General features: G+C 35.1%; 2 protein-coding genes across 6 annotated transcripts in view; both read right to left on the bottom strand.

Annotated features, from left to right (window-relative positions):
- Positions 1 to 1,525: 1,525 nt before the first annotated feature.
- adss1 (adenylosuccinate synthase 1) lies at positions 1,526 to 12,690 on the bottom strand. The gene is made up of 13 exons (XM_051867376.1): positions 12,250 to 12,690; positions 11,057 to 11,159; positions 9,672 to 9,734; positions 9,495 to 9,545; positions 9,329 to 9,395; positions 7,074 to 7,181; positions 6,920 to 7,001; positions 6,718 to 6,844; positions 5,996 to 6,150; positions 4,379 to 4,503; positions 4,177 to 4,274; positions 1,989 to 2,138; positions 1,526 to 1,907 (listed from the first exon to the last, which is right to left on the bottom strand). The coding sequence occupies exons 1-13, from the start codon at positions 12,436 to 12,438 to the stop codon at positions 1,855 to 1,857; spliced, it is 1,371 nt and encodes a 456-aa protein (XP_051723336.1). The 5' UTR covers positions 12,439 to 12,690; the 3' UTR covers positions 1,526 to 1,854.
- A 1,301-nt stretch (positions 12,691 to 13,991) lies between these two features.
- LOC127498241 (inverted formin-2-like) overlaps positions 13,992 to 24,307 on the bottom strand; it is a 35,320-nt gene continuing 25,004 nt past the window's right edge. Inside the window, exons 18-23 of one of the 5 annotated variants that reach the window (XM_051867370.1) lie at positions 24,031 to 24,195; positions 23,810 to 23,912; positions 22,015 to 22,167; positions 19,012 to 19,650; positions 17,425 to 17,478; positions 13,992 to 14,607 (exon numbers count right to left, since the gene is read on the bottom strand). In XM_051867370.1, coding sequence (XP_051723330.1) covers positions 17,426 to 17,478; positions 19,012 to 19,650; positions 22,015 to 22,167; positions 23,810 to 23,912; positions 24,031 to 24,195 — 1,113 coding nt within the window. In that variant the 3' untranslated portion in view covers positions 13,992 to 14,607; position 17,425. The remainder of the gene's footprint in view (positions 14,608 to 17,424; positions 17,479 to 19,011; positions 19,651 to 22,014; positions 22,168 to 23,809; positions 23,913 to 24,030; positions 24,196 to 24,307) is intronic. The other 4 variants (XM_051867371.1, XM_051867372.1, XM_051867374.1 and 1 more) reach the window with 4 other exon arrangements.

Genomic DNA, 24,307 nt, shown 5'->3' with positions numbered 1-24,307 from the left:
CGGACACAGCCCTTTTGTCACATACTGTTTCTCGCATACTGTATAGTAGGGAAGTATGCGATTTTGGACGCAGCCCTTTTGTCACATACTGTTTTTCACCTACTATATAGTGCTGAAGTATGCAATTTCGGACACAGCCCTTTTTCAACATACTGTTTTGCCTACTATATAGTAGTGAAGTATGCAATTTCAGTCGTAGCCACGAGTTTGATTCACATGGAACGCTTGGACAAATGAAAGATATAAACTTTAAATAAGTCGCTTTGGACTTTAAAAAAAAAGTCTCGATGGCATGAATGAAAATAAACATTTTTGTCAAATATTTGGCTTGAAAAGTGCTTGTGTTACACTACTTTGTCTTGCACAATAAATCAATAAATTATACTTTGTATCTAATGCAAGGACTTATCAGCATTTCTACATGTGATGCATGTGAAACTTTGGGGAATGCAAGGTAGAACAAAACAAAACAAATATAATTAATACATTTTAAAGATACACTATGCAACTTTTCTTTGTCCAAAATTAACAAAATTCAGTCAATACATCAATCCTTGTTCCAAAACGCGGTTTTGTCTTACCCTGATTCACTATGATAAACCTATTACACGTTTTTATATTTTAGACCTGACGGGATGGTTTTCGCGGGAAATTGCGTACATGAGTCACTCGGCCGCGCGCGTCTCGTCTGTAAATAGATAAAGTTGCTCCGCCTACTTTGATGCGTGTCTGGTGTGGGAGTAACATAGGTTAGTTGTCACATGAGCGAGAAAGGTTGACACGGAGCTCGTTAAATCTCGAACCTCCGGGGAATCACTCGTTTTAAACAAACGCCGAACAGAGGAGAGTCTGCTGGCAAAAAAGAGAACGTGAAAGAGCTCGTATTACAACAATCAACATTGACTTGGCTTTTCGGGGATGGCGAGAACTGAGGGATTTGAAATGTTGTTAAAGTGTCGCGAATATATGATGGTGTTTTTATACTCAACAGGTGAGTAAGGTATTTTATTTAACATATAGCTCTCTAGGAGTTCATTTTAAAGCATTATATTGTGAAGCGTCATATTCATCCGCACAGTCACGCAGAGCCGAAGCACAACCAAAAGTGTTCTTCCGCAAAATGCATTCAGTTTTGTTTTTTAGCCGCTAGAGGGCCAAAAGTTGCCCTTTACCTTATTCCTGAAGTGTTTGGAGTCACGTTTGGATCTTGACTGAATTCATTTCCACAGATAGTTGTTCTGGGATTGTAATGGCACTACAGTTCCTCTGAGATCAGATCATCTTGGCATACATGAGAAGAACACAGTGTTCTCTATCCCAATCTATTTCTGACGCAGCTAATGGTCGGCCTAACCTAATTATATCTGACATCAGACAAAACGCTAGGAACCTTTAATATGACAGAAGAAGCCTATGAATAAATCTGCTAAATCAATTTGGCACACCTGTTTTAATGGGAGGACATTCTTTTAAAGAGCAGCACCATCTTATTCAGTGCAGAAAATCAAATGAAATAAACAACAAGTCTTTGCACAGTTTTAATTTATGTGTCTCACATGTGAACACTGGAAACAATATAGTGCAATTCTACAACATAATGAAATGCCACTTTGACAAACAGGGTCAACTGAATCTCAAAAACTCAAAACTGCACTAATAAAGAAGATTGTAAACGTGTGGTGATGATCAACAATCAATCTGAGAGAAAGATCATTATAATGCCAGGACATGAATTCAGCCATTCAGAGTTGATCTTCTATCAGTTTTCTGGATAAATGAATGCCAACCAGTAAAAACAAGAGTCCCACTGTGCTGATCGTCTTCAGTTGATGAATCTTCATGATCCCAGAACATCTAGAACATCTGGATCATACATTCTCTGGATTTCCCAACACCAACCCACTTAACTGTGATGAAGAGAATCAAATGTGAGTTTTAATTCACAGACTGATGTTGTAATGCAGTTTATACAGTGTGGAATGACTTACTAGGAACACCAATATGATTCTCAATGAAGCGGATGTAGTTCTGAGCTTTTGGAGGAAGATCATTCCATTTCCTGGCCGCTGAAGTATCCGTCTTCCATCCGGGAAAAGTCTCATATTCAACCTCCACCTTCTGCAGAACCTCCATGTTGGCTGAAAGCGAACATATGAAGTGAACATATGAAGATTTGCGAATCATTTGTTTCAAACCAGCATATCAACCTGCCAAAGTCATGTGATTTCAGGGTTTGTTATGTTATAACTGTTTCCAAATGTTTCGAAATTTTAATGGCTTACAACTAGAGGGCGATGATCTCTGAACTAGAGCGCTGTGATTAATCGTTACAAGATCGCGATCTTGATTCAAACTCTCATGCAATCTGTGTCTATTAAACTTTCGACAAAATCACACCAGGAAAAATTCAAATCTGCGTTTGCACTGCCGTTGAGCCAGAGAGAGCCGTTGTCATAAACAGATATGAAACAGCTTCACAAACAGTCTTTTCAACCACACAGTATTGTTATTTCTGTCTTATAATGATTCAAATTATCACAGAATTATTGGATACAAGTTTATAGTTCGTATATAAACACTGACGTCTACGGCAGCGATTAAAATAGAGTAAATCACTATTTGAAAGTAATTTGGCGCTTAGAAAAAATGTATTCGTCATCGTTCAAAAACGCTGATTCATCCAGTAATGAAACAAGTGAAGTCTTTATAAGTGAGTCATTGAATCATTCATTCAAGAGATTTGTTCAAAACACTGATTCATCCAGTAATAAAACAAGTGAAGTCTTTATGAGTGAGTCATTGAATCATTCATTCAAGAGATTTGTTCAAAAACACTGATTCATCCAGTAATGAAACAAGTGAAGTCTTTATGAGTCACTGAATCATTCATTCAAGAGATTTGTTCAAAACACTGATTCATCCAGTAATAAAACAAGTGAAGTCTTCATGAGTCACTGAATCATTCATTCAAGAGATTTGTTCAAAACCGCTGATTCATCCATTAATGAAACAAGTGAAGTCTTTATGAGTGAGTCATTGAATCATTCACTCAAGAGATTTTTTTCAAAAACACTGATTCATCTAGTAATGAAACAAGTTGTCTTTAAGAGTGTGTCACTGAATCATTCATTCAAATTATTATTTCAGAAACGCTGATTCATCCAGTAATGAAGCAAATGAATTCTTTGTGAGTAAGTCATTGAATCATTCATTCAAGAGATTCGTTCAAAAACGCTGATTCATCCAGTAATGAAACAAGTGAAGTCTTAATGAGTGAGTCATTGAATCATTCATTCAAATGATTCATTCAGAAGCGCTGATTCATCCAGTAATGAAACAAGTGAAGTCTTTATGAGTGAGTCATTGAATCATTCATTCAGGAGATTTTTTCAAAAACGCTGATTCATTTAGTAATGAAACAAGTTGTCTTTAAGAGTGAGTCACTGAATCATTCAATCAAATGATTAATTCAGAAATGCTAATTCATCCAGTAATGAAGCAAATGAAGTCTTTATGAGTGAGTCATTGAATCATTCATTCAAACCAATTTTTTCAAAATAATTCAAATTAATAGACTGCAGCAATTAACATTTTGTCAGAGTCTGTAGTAAATTACATGTTATTTTGTTTAGTTATCTGTTCAGAATCGTGGGAGAATCATAATTTCTGTTTTAAAGCAAAAAATCGTGATTCTCAATCGAGTCGTGCAGCTCTACTGTGAACCCATGAACCAGTGTCTATATGTTTTTTAAAAGTTTTATATATTTGTTGACATTTTTAATGACACATTTGTATATTAAAAAGGAAGAGTTTGAGTTAATAGTCTCTTATTGGCCTGATTAACCAAGATCTCCATAAAACAAGCCCCGCAATTTAATAAAATAACAAATATTATACAGACACTTCATATTTAATGGTATTGGATGATTTGTTTATTGCATTTAATAGATACACTTTCACTAAAACATTTACTTTTGGTTTGTAAAAGGTGTTTTTATGCATGTTTTGGTGGAACATCAACATGCATGTTTTGGTTTTCCCATCATGTTTCAAAACAACATATACTGAACAAACCAGGTGACTACAATGACTAAATGCAGTTGAGTTACAGTAGTAGTGTCACTAGTTTTAGTTTTAGGCTCATAACACTTCTATGAAATATCTAGTTAATTTTACCTGGGAAATATGGGACTCTTTTGCCGTTGATCTTATAAGCCACGCCCACTTTAATTTCATCCAAAACATCAAGGATGTCCAATTTAGTCAAAGCAATTCTGAAGAAAGATAGAAAACAACCATTACAATCATATAATATTAAAAACAGTATATGGTTCAGTATGTTACCGAACACACTCATACACAGGACTGAAACACTCACGCAGTGAATCCGTTGATCATATGAGCATATTTGAGAATAACCAAGTCCAGCCAACCACAGCGTCTCTTTCTGCCTGTGGTCACGCCCACCTCGTGACCTCTGGTCTGCAGCAGTTCACCAACGGCCTGTGAAGAGACGAACACAGGTGAGATGCTTAATCTTGAATCAGAATATCTTCTCCTCCCTCTTGCAGCATCTCTTTTTACTTCTCTGATGAAGAGGGCGGGGCAACCTGTCACTCACATGAGATCCACCAATAGCAAACCACAACCATCCAATCAATTCCCCACAGACAAAATCAAGCCCCGCCCTACATTTGTTCTTGTTTGAGAAGCAGTTTCACTTGGATATACAGCACAATAGAGAAGACGTTTTATGATGACTTCAAATGAAACATAATTAAGTATAGATCAACAGATGCAAACATCTACAGATTCATATTTCTGTGCTCCACATGAATTTCATTAGGATTACAGGAATGTTTGTTGTCCGATGAATGTATCTGGTGGTGTTCATGTGACTGTGCTTAAGCACTTCTAGTTCAGGCTACAGCACAGCTGCTCAAAAGGGCAAATCCACTAAACCCAAACGTTCAAGTGTGAAAGTTACACAATCTAAATATAACTGCAGCAAACATCAGATCATATTATCACGAACAAGAACAGATTAGTGTTTGTTTGTGGTGGAATTTTTAGTTTATGATGCAGATTAAACACAAACCTGGAAGGCGTTTTGGTATCGTTAATATACTATTATAGTTTTTATTAATTTTTTTTTTTTTTTTTTTTTTAATTTTCCATTTTAGTTAATTTTAGTTAAAGTTTTAGGAATTTCTTTGTGTGTTTTTCTCAAGTTTTTGTTTCTATAAACAGCTTTTATTCTTTTTTAATTGTAGTTATTTTGAAACATCAAATTAAACTAAATGAAAAAGAGAAATGTTGCCTCAGAAACTAGTTAAAATAAAATAAACTGTTGATATTCTTTTTCAGATAACATTTATATTATTTCAAAAAAAAAAAAATGTAGTTTCCGTTAAAGGATTAGTTCACTTAAGAAATAAAATTCCCTGATAATTTACTCACCTCCATGTCATCCAAGATCTTTATGTCTTTCTTTCTTCAGTCGAAAAGAAATTAAGGTTTTTTGAGGAAAACATTCCAGGATTTTTCTCCATATAGTGGACTTCACTGGGGTTCAACGGGTTGAAGGTCCAAATGTCAGTTTCAGTGCAGCTTCAAAGAGCTCTACACGATCCCAGACGAGGAATAAGAGTCTTATCTAGAGAAACGTTGAACCCCAGTGAAGTCCACTATATGGAGAAAAATCCTGGAATGTTTTCCTCAAAAACCTTCATTTCGTTTCGACTGAAGAAAGAAAGACATGAACATCTTAGATGACGTGGAGGTGAGTAAATTATCAGAATTTTAATTCTGAACTGAACTGAACTAATCCTTTAACTATAATAAACCTGCTTGGCAACTAGCTGAAATAAAAGTAGAATTTTTTTGTATTTACTTTTATTTCAGTTTTGTTATGGTTATAGTTTTAGTTAACTGTAATAACTCTGCTGAAGTTGCCAGTTTCAATCTGACTTCACGCAGTCAATCCGACTCTTACGTTGAGTTGTTCAGTCGGAAAGGCTCCTATCCCGACTCTAGTGGTGTAGGCCTTCGATACTCCATACACATCGCCGATGTTTGCGGGAGGGATGCCGAGACCGGTGCACACGCCACCCACGGTGCAGTTGGATGACGTCACGAATGGGTATGTTCCTGGAAGGAAGGCAAACAAACATTTAAAGAAGAGCTATTCTGCTTTTTTCCATGTTCATCTTCCTTTAGTGTGTAATGTTGCTGTTTGAGCATGAAAAAGTCCCTCCAACAGGAGTTCTTCTCTATATCAGTGTCAGTGTCACTGAACTCCCTGAAACGCCTCCATTGTAGTTTTAAGTTTTCTTCACAATATTCCTCATTTAAATAATTCATATGCAGAATAAAGGGGCGCGGCCTGGTTGAGTTAGTTAGTAGTGTGTTGAAACTGGCGGTTATGGTAAGGGGCGAGATATTTCCCAAACACCAATCACAACAGACTGCTCCAGCTGACCAATCAGAGCACACTGTGCTTTTCAGAAGGAGGGGCTTCATAGAGACAGGAACTAAACAGAGCGTTACTGACAGACTGGGAAGAGAGGAGCTGAACAATGGAGAATATGAGGAAAATAATCAACATTCAAGCATAAAAACCTGTTCTAGTAGAGCTCAAAAACAACATCAAGACTCTGTAAAAGGGCATAATAGGTCTACCCAAGTATACGAACACAAAGCGGCAGCATGCCTTACCGAAGTCAATGTCAAGGAGGGCAGCGTTGGCCCCCTCCACCAGGATTTTCTTTGAGGGTCCGTGAATTGCATCATACATGAAATAGACACCATCTCTGACCAGAGGTCTGATCCTCTCAGCGTAGTCCTGTAAGCGAGTGGAGAGCGCAGATCAGGGTGAGCGAGAGTAACACATACCGCATGTGACTCCACTTTAACTGACCTTTAGCTTCTTTAGCTCGCTCTCGGCATCCACTTTAAGGGTGGGATACATCGACTGGTACTGCTGCACCAGGTTCTTCACCCTTTTGAAGTACGATATGAACAGTTCAGATGATCGCTGCATTGATGTAACCAGCATTAGGAAGATTATTTACCTCGTAGAGAACTCGTTGAAATCAGCCATTAGGTCACAGATGCGAAGCCCAGTGCGAGACGCTTTACAGGCGTATGTGGGCCCGATGCCTTTCTTAGTTGTTCCTATGCTGTGAACGAACATAAACATGGTTAAAATCAGCAAAAAAAACTATAAAACATCAACAACTATTAAAAACAAAGTTTTTAGAGGTCAGAGTGATGATCATCAACCTCACGAGGTCAAATAAAATATTATGAGCTGTTTTATTTTAAATTTATTTTACATTTTTTACATTTACTTATTGATATTTGTAGCACAGAAAGGTGCACTATAAATAAAAATACAATGTATGATTATTATTATTATTAATTTAATAAGTTTGCAATAATTGCAACACTGTTATCAAACTGCAGGACTGAATAAACCTTGATTTGTGTGATTTTGTTTACTTTTAACAATTAACAATAAATAAACAAATGAAATAAAGAAATTAAGTTAATCTAGAAAGTAAAGTTTGTCAGGACAAACTTTTATGTTGGCCTTGTCTGAAAGTTTTATAAGCTTCCTAGCATGTTTTATCATGTGTCAGCATTATTTTGCATTTTGCATTTTTGCATATGTATCAATGCAACTTTCATGAAGTAAACTTTCACTAAAGCCTTCCTTCCGCCGGAAAAAAATAGTCCCTGACCGTGAACAGCAACAGAAGTTACATTATTACGCCATTAGATGGCGGCAAAGACTGTCTTTATGAGTGTGTCACTCAGTAGTGAAGACTTTTACATTGAAATGACTGAATTGTTGTGAACACGGAACAAGACGCAACTGACAAATGCTTTGACTAGCGCTGTCAGTCACGGGAAAACCCCTTAAATGTTAAAAGGACAAGATATTGCAGCGGACATTTAAACAGATTTTTTATTATGAACATAGGACTGACCTGAAGGAAAACGCTAAATCTGAATGCAGGTAATACACTCGCTCACTCGATCTTTTTCTCACAATACTCTTCTACATAATACACTACAGTAAGATTCAATGAACAATATCAACTGAGAACATAGAGTTTACGTTTGGTTGCTAAGGGTGTTGTGTAGTGATACACAGAACCGTTGGGTGAAGCGGTCATAGCCATGTTTTATCGTGAATAAAACACAGCTATTGACCAATCAGAATCAAGGACATGAACTAATCATTTTATAACACATTGCTAGCATATTTAAGCACGTTGTTAGCATGTTTTTGCACGTTGCTAACATTAAGCATATTGCGAAAATGTTTTAGCACATCGTTAGCATGAATTAGCACACACTGTTAGCATGTTTTTACACAGTGCTACCATGATGTAGCATTGCTAACATTTTTAATAAGTTGATAACATGAATTAGCATGTTGCTAACATGAATTAGCACAGTGCTAGCATGATTAAGCTTGTTGCTAACATGCTTTAACACATTACTAGCATTATTTAACATTTTGCTAGCATGTTTTATCAAATTACTGGCATGATTTAACATTCTTCTAACATTTTTAACACCTTGTTAGCATGAATTAGCATGTTGCTAGCAGGTTTTAGCATGTTGATAGCATGAATTAGTACGTTGGTATCATGTTTAACACATTGCTTGCATGATTTAGCATGTTACTAATGTTTTAACATATTGCTAACATGAATTAGCAAGTTGTTAGCATGCAATAGTCAAATCAAGTCACATTTATTTATATAGCGCTTTTTACAATGCAGATTGTGTCAAAGCAGCTTTGACCAAGGCATGCTCTTATACAAGAAGAGCATGCCTTATGTTGCATGCTGATAGCATGCTGATAGCATGCTGTTAGCATGTTGTTGCTAACATGCTGTTAGCATGTTGATAGCATGAATTGGCATGTTGCTAGGATGTTTTAGCACATTGCCAGCATGTCCTAAGCTAGTTGCTAGGCTTTGCTAGTGATAGATCTTTGATGGATGCATCTTAAACACTCTATTAGAGTTATTGTGTAAAAGTTTTGACCCCCCTCGATGAAAGACTATGGGATTTTTCATAGTTTTGATTGTCCAGCCAAGCATATTAAAGCATGTGTTTGATCAAGAAGCTCACACTGGGCCAAAATCACCATTTTAAGGGAGAATACAGACATTTGATTGATCAAAAATGACCTACTTTTGATACTAGGCTAATTTTATGATGGATAATAGTTTACCTCACTATAAAAAGTGTACTTATGGAAAGTGTCTTAAACAGCTAGTTACGCATCAAACCAGTACAAACTTACTTTTTGCCTTCCTGAGCTTGTCTCTGAACCTCCTGAAGTCCGTCCACGGCCTGATGAAAGTCAAATACTGACACAAATAGATGGAATCAGAAGATCATTTTCCTCCATCATAGTATTCAGTATATCTAAAAAAAACACTATTATATATAGTTATAATTTTTATTACCAATGTGAGCCCGATCTGAGATGACCAGTCTTTTTTCCCATCCTTTCAGCCCTTATCGTGTAAGAAAAAACAAATTATTCCTGTGTGTGAATAGAACGAAGCCATCTGATAGTGAACAGTATTTGTGTAAAAGTCTGGTCTATTAAAAAGCATGTTTGTAAAAAAATGTGTTTTTACCTTTTTTCTCATTCTTGTCAATCTCCTCGAATAATCCTGGAAGATGAATGACTACGCCATTACCTGCAGACGGATGCACACGTGTCAACTTTACTGTCTTTATAATCTCTGAAAATATCAGATTTGATCATATGCAAAACAGTGACAAGAATTCTTAAAGGGACAGTTCACTCAAATCATTAATTACTCACCCTCATGTTGTTCCACACCCATGAGACTTTTGTTCATCTTCAGACATTTTTGATGAAATCTGAGAGATTTCTGATACTTCGTTATTCACCCAAAACTCTGACGCTTCAAAACGAGAGATTGTAGATTTAATTTAGGTTCTTGAGCTTCTGTTTACCATATTTGAGTCAATGTTTCTATATGAATAAAAGCTTAAATTCAATCATATAAAGTGATCGTGTCTCTTCAGAAGACCTGGATTAAACCGCTTAATTCACATGGATTTACTTTATGTAATCTCTTTATGAATGTTTTGAAGCATCAGAGTTTTGAGTGAATATTCAATGGAGGGACAGAAATCTCCCAGATTTCAATAGAAATATTTAAGTTTTGAAAATGAATGAAAGTCTTAAAGGGATAGTTCACCCAAAAATGAAAATTAGCCCATAATTTATTCACCATCAAGCCATCCTAGGTGAATATGACTATCTTCTTTCAGTCAAACACAGTTGGAGTTATATTAAAAAATATTCTGGTGCTTCCAAGTTTTATAATGGGAGCGAATGGGGGCCGAGATTTTGAAGCCCAAAAAAGCACATCCATCCATTATAAATATAATCCATACAGCTCCAAGGGGCTAATAAAGGCCTTCTGAAGTGAAGCGATGGGTTTTTGCAAGAAAAATATTCATATTTACAACTTTATAAACTATAATACTGGCTTCCAGCAATGGCCAAACACAATAGTTCTAACAGAAGAGTGACCTCTGACCCGAGCAAAACAAAACACCCGCCAGGAATTGGTCTAAAATGAGAATTTTTAAAGAGAAATGTCGGAGGAGCTTGAGTTTGTTGCCCAGCCCTATTTGTATGAATCCCTGGATTACTTTTATGATGGATGGAGGCACTTTTTTGGGCTTCAAAATCTCGGCCCCCATTCACTCCCATTATAAAGAGACGGGATATTTTTTAGTATAACTTTGATTGTGTTCGTCTGAAAGGAGAAAGTCATATACACCTAGGATGGCTTGAGGGTGATTAAATTATGGGATAATTTTCATTTTCGGGTGAACTATCCCTTTAAGGGTTTGGAATGACATGAGGGTGAGTAAATGATTACAGAATTTCCAATTTGTTTTGGTGAACTATCTCTTTAAATATGTCAAATGCAACTACATTTATCCAGCAAAGTTACTGCAGTCAGTCAGCTCATCTCACCGATGAATGATGTGCATTTGGTGCTGATTATTCCACTAGGGAGAAGATGGAAGTCATATTCTTTCTCATCCACCACCACTGTGTGACCGGCGTTATTTCCTCCCTGTGGAGAAACACAAAAACTCACTCGATTTCAGATGCTTTATAAACTTCACGCAGGACAGTTTGCAGTCAATGGAAACTTACTGCAAAACAACATCAACAACTTAAAAGATCAAGGTCCAAATTTACAATCTTATTTCCTTCAAAAGGGAGACCTGGAAACATGACTCCAGCATCCAGGCGGCCTGCCCTTTACTCAGACACACTGTGTCCAAAGCTGAACACAAACCTCCAGTCTGAGACACTTATATGCGACGGGCTTCTATGGCCAGCGCCGTGCCCTTCTCACATGTCCAGTAACGCCGGGAATGTGACCGGAGTTCAGCGAAGGGCAGTGAGGAATTCTGGGACTGACATTCAGGGAGATTCAGACTCTCACAGCAGCAGCCATGAACTGTTAAGAATACTTCATACTTTATAATGCCATAGCATTTTTTAAAGTAATTGCATGTGATTAATAATGATAATGAGTCTGAATAGTGCCGTAACCACTCAATAAACACTGATTTTGACACTTCCCTCCATTTTCAGATTAGATTTAGACTGATAAGGGTTTGTCAATGGCCAATTTTTAACTCCAGCAATTCTGAATATGCAGTAACATCCATAAATGTTTCAAACTAAAGTCAAAACATTACATTATCAAAGTAAAGACGAGAAAAAAAAGTATATATAAGTGATAAACATATTTTTATACATGCTCAGTTCAGTTGTATTTTCATAAACATGAGATGACATATTCAGCATAACTTTCCATAATATAAACATGTTAGATTATTGAATTTAACTAAAAAGCTTTAATTAAAACTAGTATATTATCTATATGAATTCATAATATTCATGAGAACTTTATTAATTAGTTTATTACATATTAAAGTACTTTTTTAGTATTATTATTTGTAGTGGTACCTATTAAATGTGTTATTGTTAATTAAATTATTGCACATAATGACTTAAAATAATTATATAATATTGATTATATATGATAATCAATTAAAATGTAATAAAAAATGTATAAAATAAATAAATATTTTTTTTAAAAAGTTTTTCAAATATAATTAAATTATATTTATATTTTATTATATTTTTACCTGACACCTGCAGACGATGTCGGACTCCGTCGCCAGTAAATCAACAACTTTTCCTTTGCCTTCATCTCCCCATTGCGCTCCCAGAACTACCGTGACTTTGTTCCCTGAGTCGTTTCTCGCCCGTTTGACGGCGGCCGTCGGCGGGTTCGAGTAGCTCTTGTGATCGTTCCCTGACCAGCCGAGAGACATGATGAAGAGTCCGCTGCGGAACCGATCTAATGACAGCTGTCATCCGCGCGCTCAGCCGCTCATACAAGCCGAATGGGCGGGTAGAAGAGAGAGACACAGAGCTCCAGATGCTTCAGCGACGGGCGGCTCGGAACTTAATAGATAATATATAATATTTCTCATATTTACGTCTGATTTTCATTTCAACATCTTGTAAAGTTTTTCTGCGTCATAATAACTGGTGTAAAATTATCCAGACCGCTGCAGAAGAGAGAGTCCCGTCACGCGACGCGTGTTACTTTTCTCACCGCTGGTTAGAATAAACCAATCGCAGTCGATGATGATCACTGGATAGCGATTTCTAAAGCAGATTTTTTTTTTGTATGCCAGTAGTTCATAGATCTAAACAATTATACTTGTAAGCACGCACATGTCTCCAATAAAATATCTGAATGTAACCCAGCACGCCCTCTGAAGGCAAAACCCCCCCGATACGCGCGCATGCGCAGTCGACGCGCTATTATTGCGTTACGAAGCCACTACAATGATCGGATTCTTTTAACTTTAGCTTGAGCATGTGATATGCCATCAGCTGATAATGCTGATTCTATGCAAGTAACTACTTCATGTCCTGACGGTGTCGTGACAAATCGGGTCCTCCCTCGAAATCGGGTCAGTTAATGATTATCTATGCTAATGATATTAATTTAAAATACGCATAGCTTACTGTATAATGTGTAAGAAAACAAATTAGTGCATAATAAAACCAACTGAACGTAATTTCTTACACTTTATTAACTGTTAATACATAAATAAATAATAATAAAAGCCTATTAAGTGAATAATTGAACATCGTTAATTTGTTGAAATATGTGGATATTTAACACTTAATTACATTAAAGATAATTGTGAATACATGTAGGGTAAGCGCAAATGCGTGTATGAACTAAGCTATCAGGCTAATCGGGTATCTGTATGCTATGCTAGTACAAGCTAACTAATACAGACATAAATAGTCATTATAACGTTGCTGAAACAGCATTTATCATAACATGATTTTGTAGGAATTGTAATCAGGTGCTAATAACATAATTGGGGATTGCTTGGGGTCCCAATTTAAGGGGGGACCCAATTTGTCACTACAACAGATATCACTTAAATTGATATCTACATGATGAATATCATCTTCTTTACAACATAGACATATGTCTATGCCTCACAACACATCCAATGACGATCACGTACGTGAGTGGGCGGGGAAGTAGGCGGGGCTTCAATGCATAATAATCACATTTGTTTTATTGACTACAAATATCCGATAACAAAACATTTTAAACCCAGTTTAAATTCTACCTGTATTTAGATTTTGTAAACAGAGTTGGGAGAGCGCCATCTGTTTTTCAATCATTTTGTGCGTTCGGAATTGCTGACTTTTGATTGGCTGACACGTCTTTGGGGGCGGGGCTTGAGGGCGAAATTACAACATCTTTAACTATAATGAATTTAAATTTGAACGCATTTCAAATTGCAATGAATGTGAGCTTGGGTGTCGCACCAATTAACAAACCTTGACACTGATTGCACATTTTTATTTATATATAATTTATAGATTTTCTTGACATACATCAAAATACATACTGACATCAATATGAAAGTCACACTCGAATGAAAATAACAGTCCAGCTCAACCACTGCAAGCGCAAAATATAATCATTTCTGCTAAGAAATCTTATGACAGTAATACTTTAGAACTGATATTATAAGAACAAAATACTTTTCAGGGTTTATGCCAAACATCTTCATAATATATAAAGCTAACATGATTCAGAGCGATATTAATAGTGAACAGCAGGTGATCTTAAAGGGTTCAGAAACAGTACAGACTCTTAAAGGTTCATGATCAGACATTTTTTCTCTCTCCTCTAACCGCTCTTTATGTAAACAAAGTTTTGGAGGATCATAAATGTATCTTACAGAGTGCAAATATTAAAAATAGTTTGGTCAAATCTAAATATGTAGCATTTAAAAACACTTCAGGCCAAACTCTTTTACACAGATTGTATTTCTTTAAAGTACGCCATTAGTTGTTCCTCCGCTCAGGCAACTCCAGATCCGGTGGGATAACAGGATCACAGCAGGAACGTGCTCAACTTTTCCTTTTCCCTTTTGTTCTCCTTTTCCTGGAGCTTCCTGAAATGTTTGAGGAGAAAATATGTTTAACAACATTGCAGCATAAGACATTTTAATAATACCAAGGTATCTTAAGAAAGGGATGATGGTCCATTTGCTGAAGAGGTTAATACTGAAGCTCAAACACGATGGAAACCAAAAATAAATTATGACAAAGAAACATAATAGAGCTTAAGCCTCAAATCTGAAGATAATGCTGTAAAACTCCAAAAACATGTTAATTGTGTGATATTCAGCAAAAAATGCCAGTGCAAGTTTAAACTCTTCTTAAACACAAAAAATCTCTCTATTTTACACACACTATTTGATGATCTTGGTATTTAGAGATGCACATCTGGACTCATTTCTAAACTATTTGCTTTGCTTATCTTCCACACTTAACAGACCGACAGAGATTAAAACCCTAGTTTAAAACCCACGTGTTGTAACTGTGATGGTCAGATAAACTGACCAGAAAGTTCAGAATCTTCACATTCTTCTGCTGTCAATCATTTACAGGCGTTTTACTGTGTGATTTACACTTACTTAAAGGGATAGTTCACTCAAAAATGAAAATTATCCAATGATTTACTCACCCTCAAGCCATCCTAGGTGTATATGACGATCTTCTTTCAGACGAACACAATTGGAGATATATTTAAAAATATCCTTAGTCCTCCAAGGTTTATAATGGTTGTGGATGGGGGCCCAAATTTTGAAGTAAAAAATAATGCAACCATTCATTAAAAAAAAAAAAAAAAAAAAAAAAAGTAATCCATACGACTCCAGTGGGTTAATAAAGGCCTTGTGAAGCGAAGCAATGCGTTTAAGAAAAATATCCATATTTAAAACTTTATAAATTCAAATAACTATCTTCCAGTGGACGACCGTAGTCGATTTGTGGTGGAAGAGTATCCTTTGACCTGACGCACAATGTAATGACGAACGCGGAAGCGCAGAGGATAGAGCAAAACAAAACACCGGTCACGGATAAGTCTAAAACAAGAATTTAAAGGAGAAATGTCGGAGGATTTCGATATAAGAAAAGAGGAGCTTGAGTTTGTTGCACAGCCCTATTTGTTTAAACCGCAAGAGGATTACTCATTTGGCGCAAGTCAACTTGTGCAACTTGTGTATGGTCGTCCGCCGGAGGCTAGTTATTTTTCTTACAAAAACGCATCGCTTCGCTTTAGAAGGCCTTTATTAACCCCTTGGAGCCGTATGGATTACTTTTTTTAATGGATGGATGCATTATTTTTGACTTCAAAATTTGGGCCCCCATTCACTGCCATTATAAACCTTGGAGGACTAAGGATATTTTTAAATGCATCTCAGATTGTGTTTGTCTGAGGATGGCTTGAGGGTGAGTAAATCATGGGATAATTTTCATTTTTGAGTGAACTGTCCCTTTAACACTTGTGTATTTAACCATCCATTTACATAAATATGCACTTTCGTTCAAAAGTTTGGGAGGATTAAGATGCATTAAATTGATCATTATTAAGACATTTATAATGTTACAAAAGACTCTATTTCAAATAAATGCTGTTCTTTTAGAACTTTCTATTCATCAAAGAACCCGAAAAAACAAATGTGTCACAGTTTCCACAAAAAATATGAAACTATTTTCACCATAAATAATCAAATGTTTCTTGAGCAGCAAATCATCATATTAGAATGATTTCTGAAGGATCATGTGACACTGAAGACTGGAGTAATGATGCTGAAAATTCAGCTTTGATCACAGAAATAAATTACACTTTACTATATATTCACATAGAAAACAGTTATTTTAAATTGTAAAAATATTTCACAATTTTTACTGTATTTTTTTTTTTTTGATCAAATAAATGCAGCCTTGGAGAGGATAAGAGACTTCAAAAAAACAAAACAAAACAAAAAATATCTTACCAACCCCAAACTAATTAAAGGGACTGTATGTAAGAATTGTCATGTATTAATCACTTTTTATTGCCAACGTGTGAACAGATTGTAACGAACTTAAAAAACAAGACCCACCCTGAATTTTTTTAGCTAGTAGACTGATTTTTATGTGAAAATCTCAGAACGTTTTTGCCGGGAAAAATCAAAAGAATGTGACGTTTACGTGTTTCATTACATGACACACGATACGAAGGTTCAGGATAAAATACAGAAAGAGTCGTTCTGTACTATAATATCAATGTGTCGTGATTCATTCAAACTATAGTCTCAAATATACTCTATAATCAAACTATCATAACTGTAATTTTAATGACCTCATCTGTCAACATGATGCAGTGAATCTCAGAGCTGGTTCAAACATATCCACATCACTATGATCAGATGCTTTCTCATTTTTGTTATTGTGAGAAAAGCGTGCGGCACACATTTACATATTCATCTAAACGTCACTCTCAACAGCGTAGACGGCGTCGGGATGTTCGTTAACAGTGTATCGCTTCAAAAGTATTTCAACTTCGAAGACCACAAAAGTTCACCATGAGTATATCGAGCATTGAATCACATTCAATTTTGAGCAGTAAGCTGCTGCTGCAGTTCACTTAACGGCCACCGGTGTCGCTAATAACAAGGGTTTCTGAATCCTGCACACAGCCCCTTTAAGAAAACTATAAAGATTCATCATGATTAAGATGCTGGTTAAAATTACAGACAGTTTATTTGAGGCCAAAGACGAGCCCTCAGAACAGATCCCCAGCGTTCAAGGAAAAGACAGATGTTAATAACATGGATGAAGAGTCGACACGTCGGTAAGTAGAGAGGTCTGGTTAGAGATCGATTAGGCGATTGTGAGCGGACGTCCTGCTCGGCCGTGTTAGTTCTCGGCGTTTGACCTACCTTACTGCAACACACATTCCTTTTTAGAGCGTCCATTGCCTCTGTTACCCTCGACTTCAGAGAGTCAAAGAGAAAGAGACACGCTGAAGAAATGACTGACATTCACTTCAAGGCTCTACAAAGAAAGGCAACGCACTAATGCCAGATATTTACATCTGACGATATGAAGCAGATGAATTCAGCCAGAATGAGTGTTAATGAAACTCGCTTCAGGAATTGTCATTATAAAATGACAATTTAATAACATGAAGTCCAGAAAATGTCTCACATTTCAACCAAAAATCAAAAGCCTATTTTTAGAACAATTAATTTTTTTCCCCATTATGACATAATGTAATGACAATTTTGGTGGGAGGATCTTTAATTACTATATATACAAAAAAAAAAAAAAAAAAAAAAAAAAAACTAAATAAATAAATTATAATTTAATAAATTCTAAATAAATTGTTCAAAATTATTCAAAATATATATATTTTAATAAACTCTTCTCCTTTTTGATTTTTAAAGAAATTGCGAATTTTGTTTTAAAATGCTATTTAAAAAAAAACAAGGTTTGCTGTGCATGTTTGTGATTATATATCAATATGACTAAAATAATAAATATTTTACAATGAAATATTACAATTGTAATATAAGAAATATTACAGTTAATATTTCATTGTAAAATAATTGTAATGACAATTTCAGTGGGAGGATCTTTAATTACTATATATACACACACAAAAATAAAAGTAAATATGAATTAAATTAATAAATTATAATTTAATAAATTCTAAATTAATAAATTGTTTTAATAAATTATACAAAATATACTTGCATATAATTTATTATATATTAAGTAAATATGAACAATTAAAAATATAATGAACCAAAAATTATAATTTAATACATTTTAAAATGAAATATAAATTTTATATATATATATATATATATATATATATATATATATATATATATATATTAAATAAAAAGGTAAATATTGACAATTTAAAAAAAGGTAACTAATATAATTTTAATAAATTATTTAAAAAAAAAAATGTGTATATATATATATATATATATATATATATATATATATATTTTAAAATTGTTAATTTTTGTTTACCTTTTTAAATGTAGTCAATATTTAAATTATTTTCATTATTTAAGTATTTTTAAATCTATTTTTGAAATATTTAATTATAGTATAATATAGTATAGTATTTGTAGTGCTTTATGCTAATTGTTAATAACTGTAAAATAAACTTTCTGGAAAGAAAACACATTTCATTTTTCCAAATGTTATCCAAACATTAATTCCCATTTTCTTTTGATTTTGGGCTGAAATGTGATTTTCCTGACTTTCAAACAATTAACACAATATCTGGGATTGTGAACTGCAGGAAAATACGTTTCAGAATTTTCCAGAAATATCCCAGCAGCTTGACGATTAATTTTAAATTGACATTAAACATTTACTATTATTAAAATATTAAGATATTTATTCACTGTTTGCAAACCAAATGTTTTAAAGACACATCGGACACGTTCATCTTCAAGCAGCAGTGCTGAAAAACATGAGCTTTATTGGATATATTAATAGATTACCTTCATTACTGCTTTTTTTGTTTCTTTGGAAGAGAGATTTCTTTTTTTCAGGTTTCGGGTGGGCGGAGTCTACAGAAGGAGTAGGCGTGGCTTGTGGTATCACTCCGTCTGCTTCATCAGGTGTCGGAACACGGTTTCCTGACGACTCCTTACTGATGTCATCGATGTAAGCGTTACTCGACTGCAGCGGGTCGTCGACACATCTGTCTTTACTCTCAGTTGTATTTACTGGTGCGGAGCGAGTCGCATCATTGTCCATCGACCTGATATTATTTGCATTATGATTTTGTAGTTGTGGATTTGTAAGGCTGCTGGGTGAGACGTCAGTCTGATCCGCTGCGGTTCGTTCCTGAGCGGGTGTGTCTGTGGAAGGGTTTTCCTCAGTCCTGGTGCTCACAGACAGGTTTTGTGGTAAATCCATGAGTGTAGAATCGATCGCAGCGATGGTTTGAGGTGGTCGAGGCTCCTTTACGTCTGAAGGAAGGCTCTCTGGCTCGCCGTTACTCAACGAGGTTACTTCACCTCTGGGATTCGTGCCGCAACCTTTGGCCGGATCTCCTGGAGAAGAATCCAGGACCGGCGGAGACGTTCCGACCGCAGACGATCCAGCTTCTTCTCCGACAGACCTGACACTTGCTGCTTCGGAAGGAGAAGAGATGGATTTGTTGAAGAACACGAGCGTGTTGATAAGAGAATGGAGACGTCAGCATCTTTCGGTCTGCTTACAAAAATATACACAACTTTCCCTGCAGAATGATAGATTCTGTGACTGAGTTTACATGCAGCTCACAGCTTGTGTTTGGGTAGTTGACATCAGTGTCTTGCGGTGTGACATGCTCTCACTTTTGCCCAATTCTTTAATTATTGCAGTTGAATAGAAATTGAGCGACTACATGTAGTAGTACAACTTTCAAAATATCTGTCTCACTGCAGGACCGTTTGAAATACAAATAAAAAGGCAGGACTGTATGATTTGGGAAAAAAAAATAAAAAAATATCAAAATGTTGAATAAAAATGTTGCAATTTTCTTTGTGCATTAGGTTTGCTGTGCTTGTTTGTGATTATATCAATATGACTGTAAAAAAAAAAAAAAAGAAAAAAAAAAAAAAAAACTAAACATACAAAAGAAATGCAACTGAAATATTTCACTGTAAAAATCAAAATACTGTCAATTTCTCCATTTTCAAGCTTGTATTTTGGTGGAAAAAATGCAGTTTTAAAGCAGCCATATTGCAATTTAGTTTTATTTTGATGAATCATGCAGCCCTATAAAAATCTGAAAAGAAAAAGGAATAACCTAAAAGAAATTGTCACCATTTACATATTTTAATAAACTCTTCTTCTTATTGATTTTTAAAGAAATTGCAAATTTGTTTTAAAATGCTATTTAAAAAAAACAAACAAAAAAAAAACAAGGTTTGCGGTGCATGTTTGTGATTCTATATCAATATGACTATAAAATAATAATAATAATAAATATTTTACAATGACATATTACAATTGTAATATAAGAAATATTACAGTTAATATTTCATTGTAAAATAATTACAATTACAAAGTAATGACAGTTTCGGTGGGAGGATCTTTAATTACTATATATACAAAAAAAGTAAATATGAACTAAATTAATAAATTTAATAAATTCTAAATTAATAAATACTAATATATATATATATATATATATATATATATATATATATATATATATATATATATATAAACACACACACACACACACACACACACACACAAAAGAAAAGTGCAACTAATATTTCACTGTAAAAAGTATTTAAGAAAAAATTACTGTCAAAATACTCTCAATTTCTCCATTTTCAAAATTTAAAGCAGCCATATTGCGATTAATCATTTGAATTAATCATGCAGCCCTATAAAAATAAAATAATTTTTTACAATGAAATATTACAATTGTAATATAAGAAATTTTACAGTTAATATTTCATTGTAAAATAAAAAAAGTTTTTTAAATGTATTATTATTACTATTATTATTAATAAATTTTGTATTATAGAAAAAAGGTTTTTTAATGAATTGTGAAATAATTTTACAATAATTGTAAAAAAAAAAAAATGTTTTTGTATTATTAATAAATTATAATATTTTTCTATAATAATACAAAATGTTTTAATGTATTATTATTATTATTATTCTTATTTAACAGTACAACTGTATAAAATCTAATATTTATGGGCGTCTTAATTTCTTCATTTTCAAGCGTTACACCAAACATATTTTTGATGGAAAAACCGCAGGGTTTTTAAGCACTTATCCATATTAGCGACTGTTTTATTTTATTTTTATTTTAATTGAGAAGCCCTGTACAAAGCTGAATAAAAATTGTGAATAACCTAAAAGATAACCTAACAGAAATTTCACCATTTATAAGCTATAAATAAATAAATAATTTTCCCCAAACATGCAAATGTTGATCTAAACCTAGTAATGTTGAAGAAAAAAAACAAAAAAACAACAACAACTGAAATGTCAACTACCCATTTTCAGTTTACAGCTTGTATTTTACATTCATTTACATGCAGGTTTGTTAACAATGAAGCATTTAGTATCACTGGCACGTGATTGACAGCTCAGACTGGTGTAAACCACCAATCAGAAGCGAAGAGAAGCAGCAAAGCCGATTGGTTCAGCAGCAGGACGTGAGGAATCAGGCTCAAATCCCAAAAGTCTAAACACTCCTCACCCTTCTGCTCACGCACGACTCTAGAAGTGACTGGACAAGCAAACGCTTTTGCCTTAAAGGGGTCACATGTTGTGTGTATTCGTGTGTCATAAACTTTTAGTAGCTCTTTTTGGACTGCAGAGAAAGTTAGTCTGTTTTAATCATACAATAAATGTTTCCTCACAATCGGACCCCTTTAATCCACTCACTATAGACAGCAGCGCACAAGCCAGAAGAGAAATAAACAGACGCGTTTGAGACTTTTGCATTGGAGCCGGTGGAGAGCCTGACAGGTTCATGTTCTTACCGGACGGTCCCGTATCCCTATGCATTTCACTAGAAGGGGCACTTTCCGTTTCGCACCTGGGACGAGTCTTTCTCAGATGGAAACCCTTTCGAATATCCGCCAAGAGTTGATCGACGATGCAGCCTTCTTCCTGCGGCACAGGCCCTCTTCTGACTGGAATGATAGAACATACATTTCTATTACGGTTAGGGGAACCAATGGAAACTTGTTTCTGAGACAATAATAATTAAAATAAATAAATAAAATTAATTAATAATAATAAAATTAATTAATAATAATAATAATAATAATAATAATAAAAAAAGGAATTGCTACTTCCCTCCCTCACAATTGCGAGTTTATACAGTATCTCACAATTCAGACTTTTTTTCTGACAATTGCAATTTTACATCTCGCAACTTACGTTGACGTTCCCCCCCCAGAATTCCGAGTACACGTCTCACAATTCTGCCTTATTTCCCCTCAGAATTCCAAGTTCATGTCTTGTAATTCTGCCATTTTTCCCCCCCTCAGAATTCCAAGTTCACATTTCGCAATTCTGCAGTTTTCCCCCCTCGGAATTCCAAGTTTACGTCTCGAAATTCTGCTGTTTTTTCCCCTCAAAATTCCAAGTTTACTTCTCGAAATTCAGAGGAAATAAAAGGCAGAATTCAGAGTTTACATTTCGCAATTCTGATGTTTTTTTCCTCGAAATTCTTTGTGTACGTCTCGAAACTCCGCCATTTTTTTCCCCTCAGAATTCTGAGTTTATGTCTCGCAATTCTGCCTTTTTTCCCCCCTCGGAATTCCAAGTTTATGTCTCCAATTCTGCTGCTTTTTCCCTCGGAATTCCGAGCTTACATCTCATAATTCTGCTCTTTTTCCCCCCCCCTCATAATTCTGAGTTTTCTTCTCTCAATTTTGCATTTTTTTTTTTTTCCCCCTTGGAATTCCAAGTTTACATCTCGCAATTCTGCCATTTTTTCCCCATCGGAATTCCGAGTTTACGACTCGCAATTCTGCTGTTTTTTCTCCTCAAAATTCCAAGTTTACATCTCGAAATTCAGAGGAAAAAAAGGCAGAATTCCGAGTTCACATCTCGCAATTCTGCAGTTTGTTCCCTCTCGGAATTCTGAGTTTACGTCTCGCAATTCTGCCAATTTTTTTTCTCAGAATTCCTAGTTTGCGTCTCGAAATTTAGAGGAAAAAAAGGCAGAATTGCACAATTCTGCCCTTTTTCCCCCTTGGAATTCTGAGTTTATGTCTCACAATTCTGCCATTTTTTTCCCCTCGGAATTCTGAGCTTACGTCTCGTAATTCTGCCCTTTTCCCCCCTCAGAATTCTCAGTTTGTTTTCCTCGCAATTCTGCAGTTTTCTTCCCTCGGAATTCCAAGTTTACATCTTGCATTCAGTTTTTTCACGTTAACTTTTTTTATATCTCAAAATTCTGTTTTCTCAAAGCTGCGAAAAAAAAGTCAATTGTGAGATCACAATTACCTGTCTTACTTTTTTTTTTATTCCATGGTGGAAATGAGCATCCACAAAATCTTATTTAATTAGGGTTTTTTTTATATAAATACTAGACGTGAATGTATAACATTTGGTTTCATTAACGGTTGTTGAACATCTGTATTCCTCCACTGACGTGGACTGAACAGCATAATGAAATACTGAATCTACAGCGTCACAACAGAAGAAAAGACGTTTGATCAACACTGCGAGTCTGAACTGAATATGATGAGGGACCATGGGTGCCAAGACATAACACAAACACAATAAATGGACATACGATGGTTAATTAGATTAACGACTCACTTATCTTCCCATCTTCTCCTTTCTGTCTCTTGGAGTCCTCCTCCGCCAGCTGCTGTTTTCTTTTCTCAGCTTTGGCAGCTTGTTCTTTACGGATCTTGTTTTCCTACAGGAAGGAACAACTTAAGTGGTGCTCAGGTACATTTCATGATCTCTGTGGCAGGAACAAACCACTCAGGAGTGTTATTTTAATACACATGTGAGCATCATAACAAATCACTGACCTTTAAGGCTTTGAGGAAGAGTTGACGGAAGGTTTTGATGGTGCTGAAGAGTTCATCCAGCGAGAGCTGACCGGCGTCTTCACAGAGATACTGAGCCAGATCTCCTTTCCTGTTGTCTATGTTTGTAAAACGCTCCTCCAGAGCTTTACACACCGTCAGGTTCCTCTACAGAAACACCACAGGAAAAAAAAGCAGGAAAGAGACAATAGCAAGTTATAATTTGTTGAATACGTTACACTTTAATATATATTAAAATAAAAAAGCAGTATATACAGTA

Source organism: Ctenopharyngodon idella, chromosome 17 (genome assembly GCF_019924925.1).
Source record: "Ctenopharyngodon idella isolate HZGC_01 chromosome 17, HZGC01, whole genome shotgun sequence".
Classification (NCBI taxonomy): domain Eukaryota; kingdom Metazoa; phylum Chordata; class Actinopteri; order Cypriniformes; family Xenocyprididae; genus Ctenopharyngodon; species Ctenopharyngodon idella.
This window is presented reverse-complemented; position numbering and strand designations above follow the sequence as displayed.

What these genes read in the sequence shown, in the direction of transcription:
- adss1 (XM_051867376.1), bottom strand. Translation starts at nt 12,438, where the DNA reads ATGTCTCTCGGCTGGTCAGGGAACGATCACAAGAGCTACTCGAACCCG. An exon ending in ACATCGTCTGCAGGTGTCAG is followed by an intron (nt 11,160 to 12,249) that starts GTAAAAATATAA and finishes GTTTCTCCACAG; the next exon opens with GGAGGAAATAACGCCGGTCA. An exon ending in GAATCATATTGGTGTTCCTA is followed by an intron (nt 1,908 to 1,988) that starts GTAAGTCATTCC and finishes TCTTCATCACAG; the next exon opens with TTAAGTGGGTTGGTGTTGGG.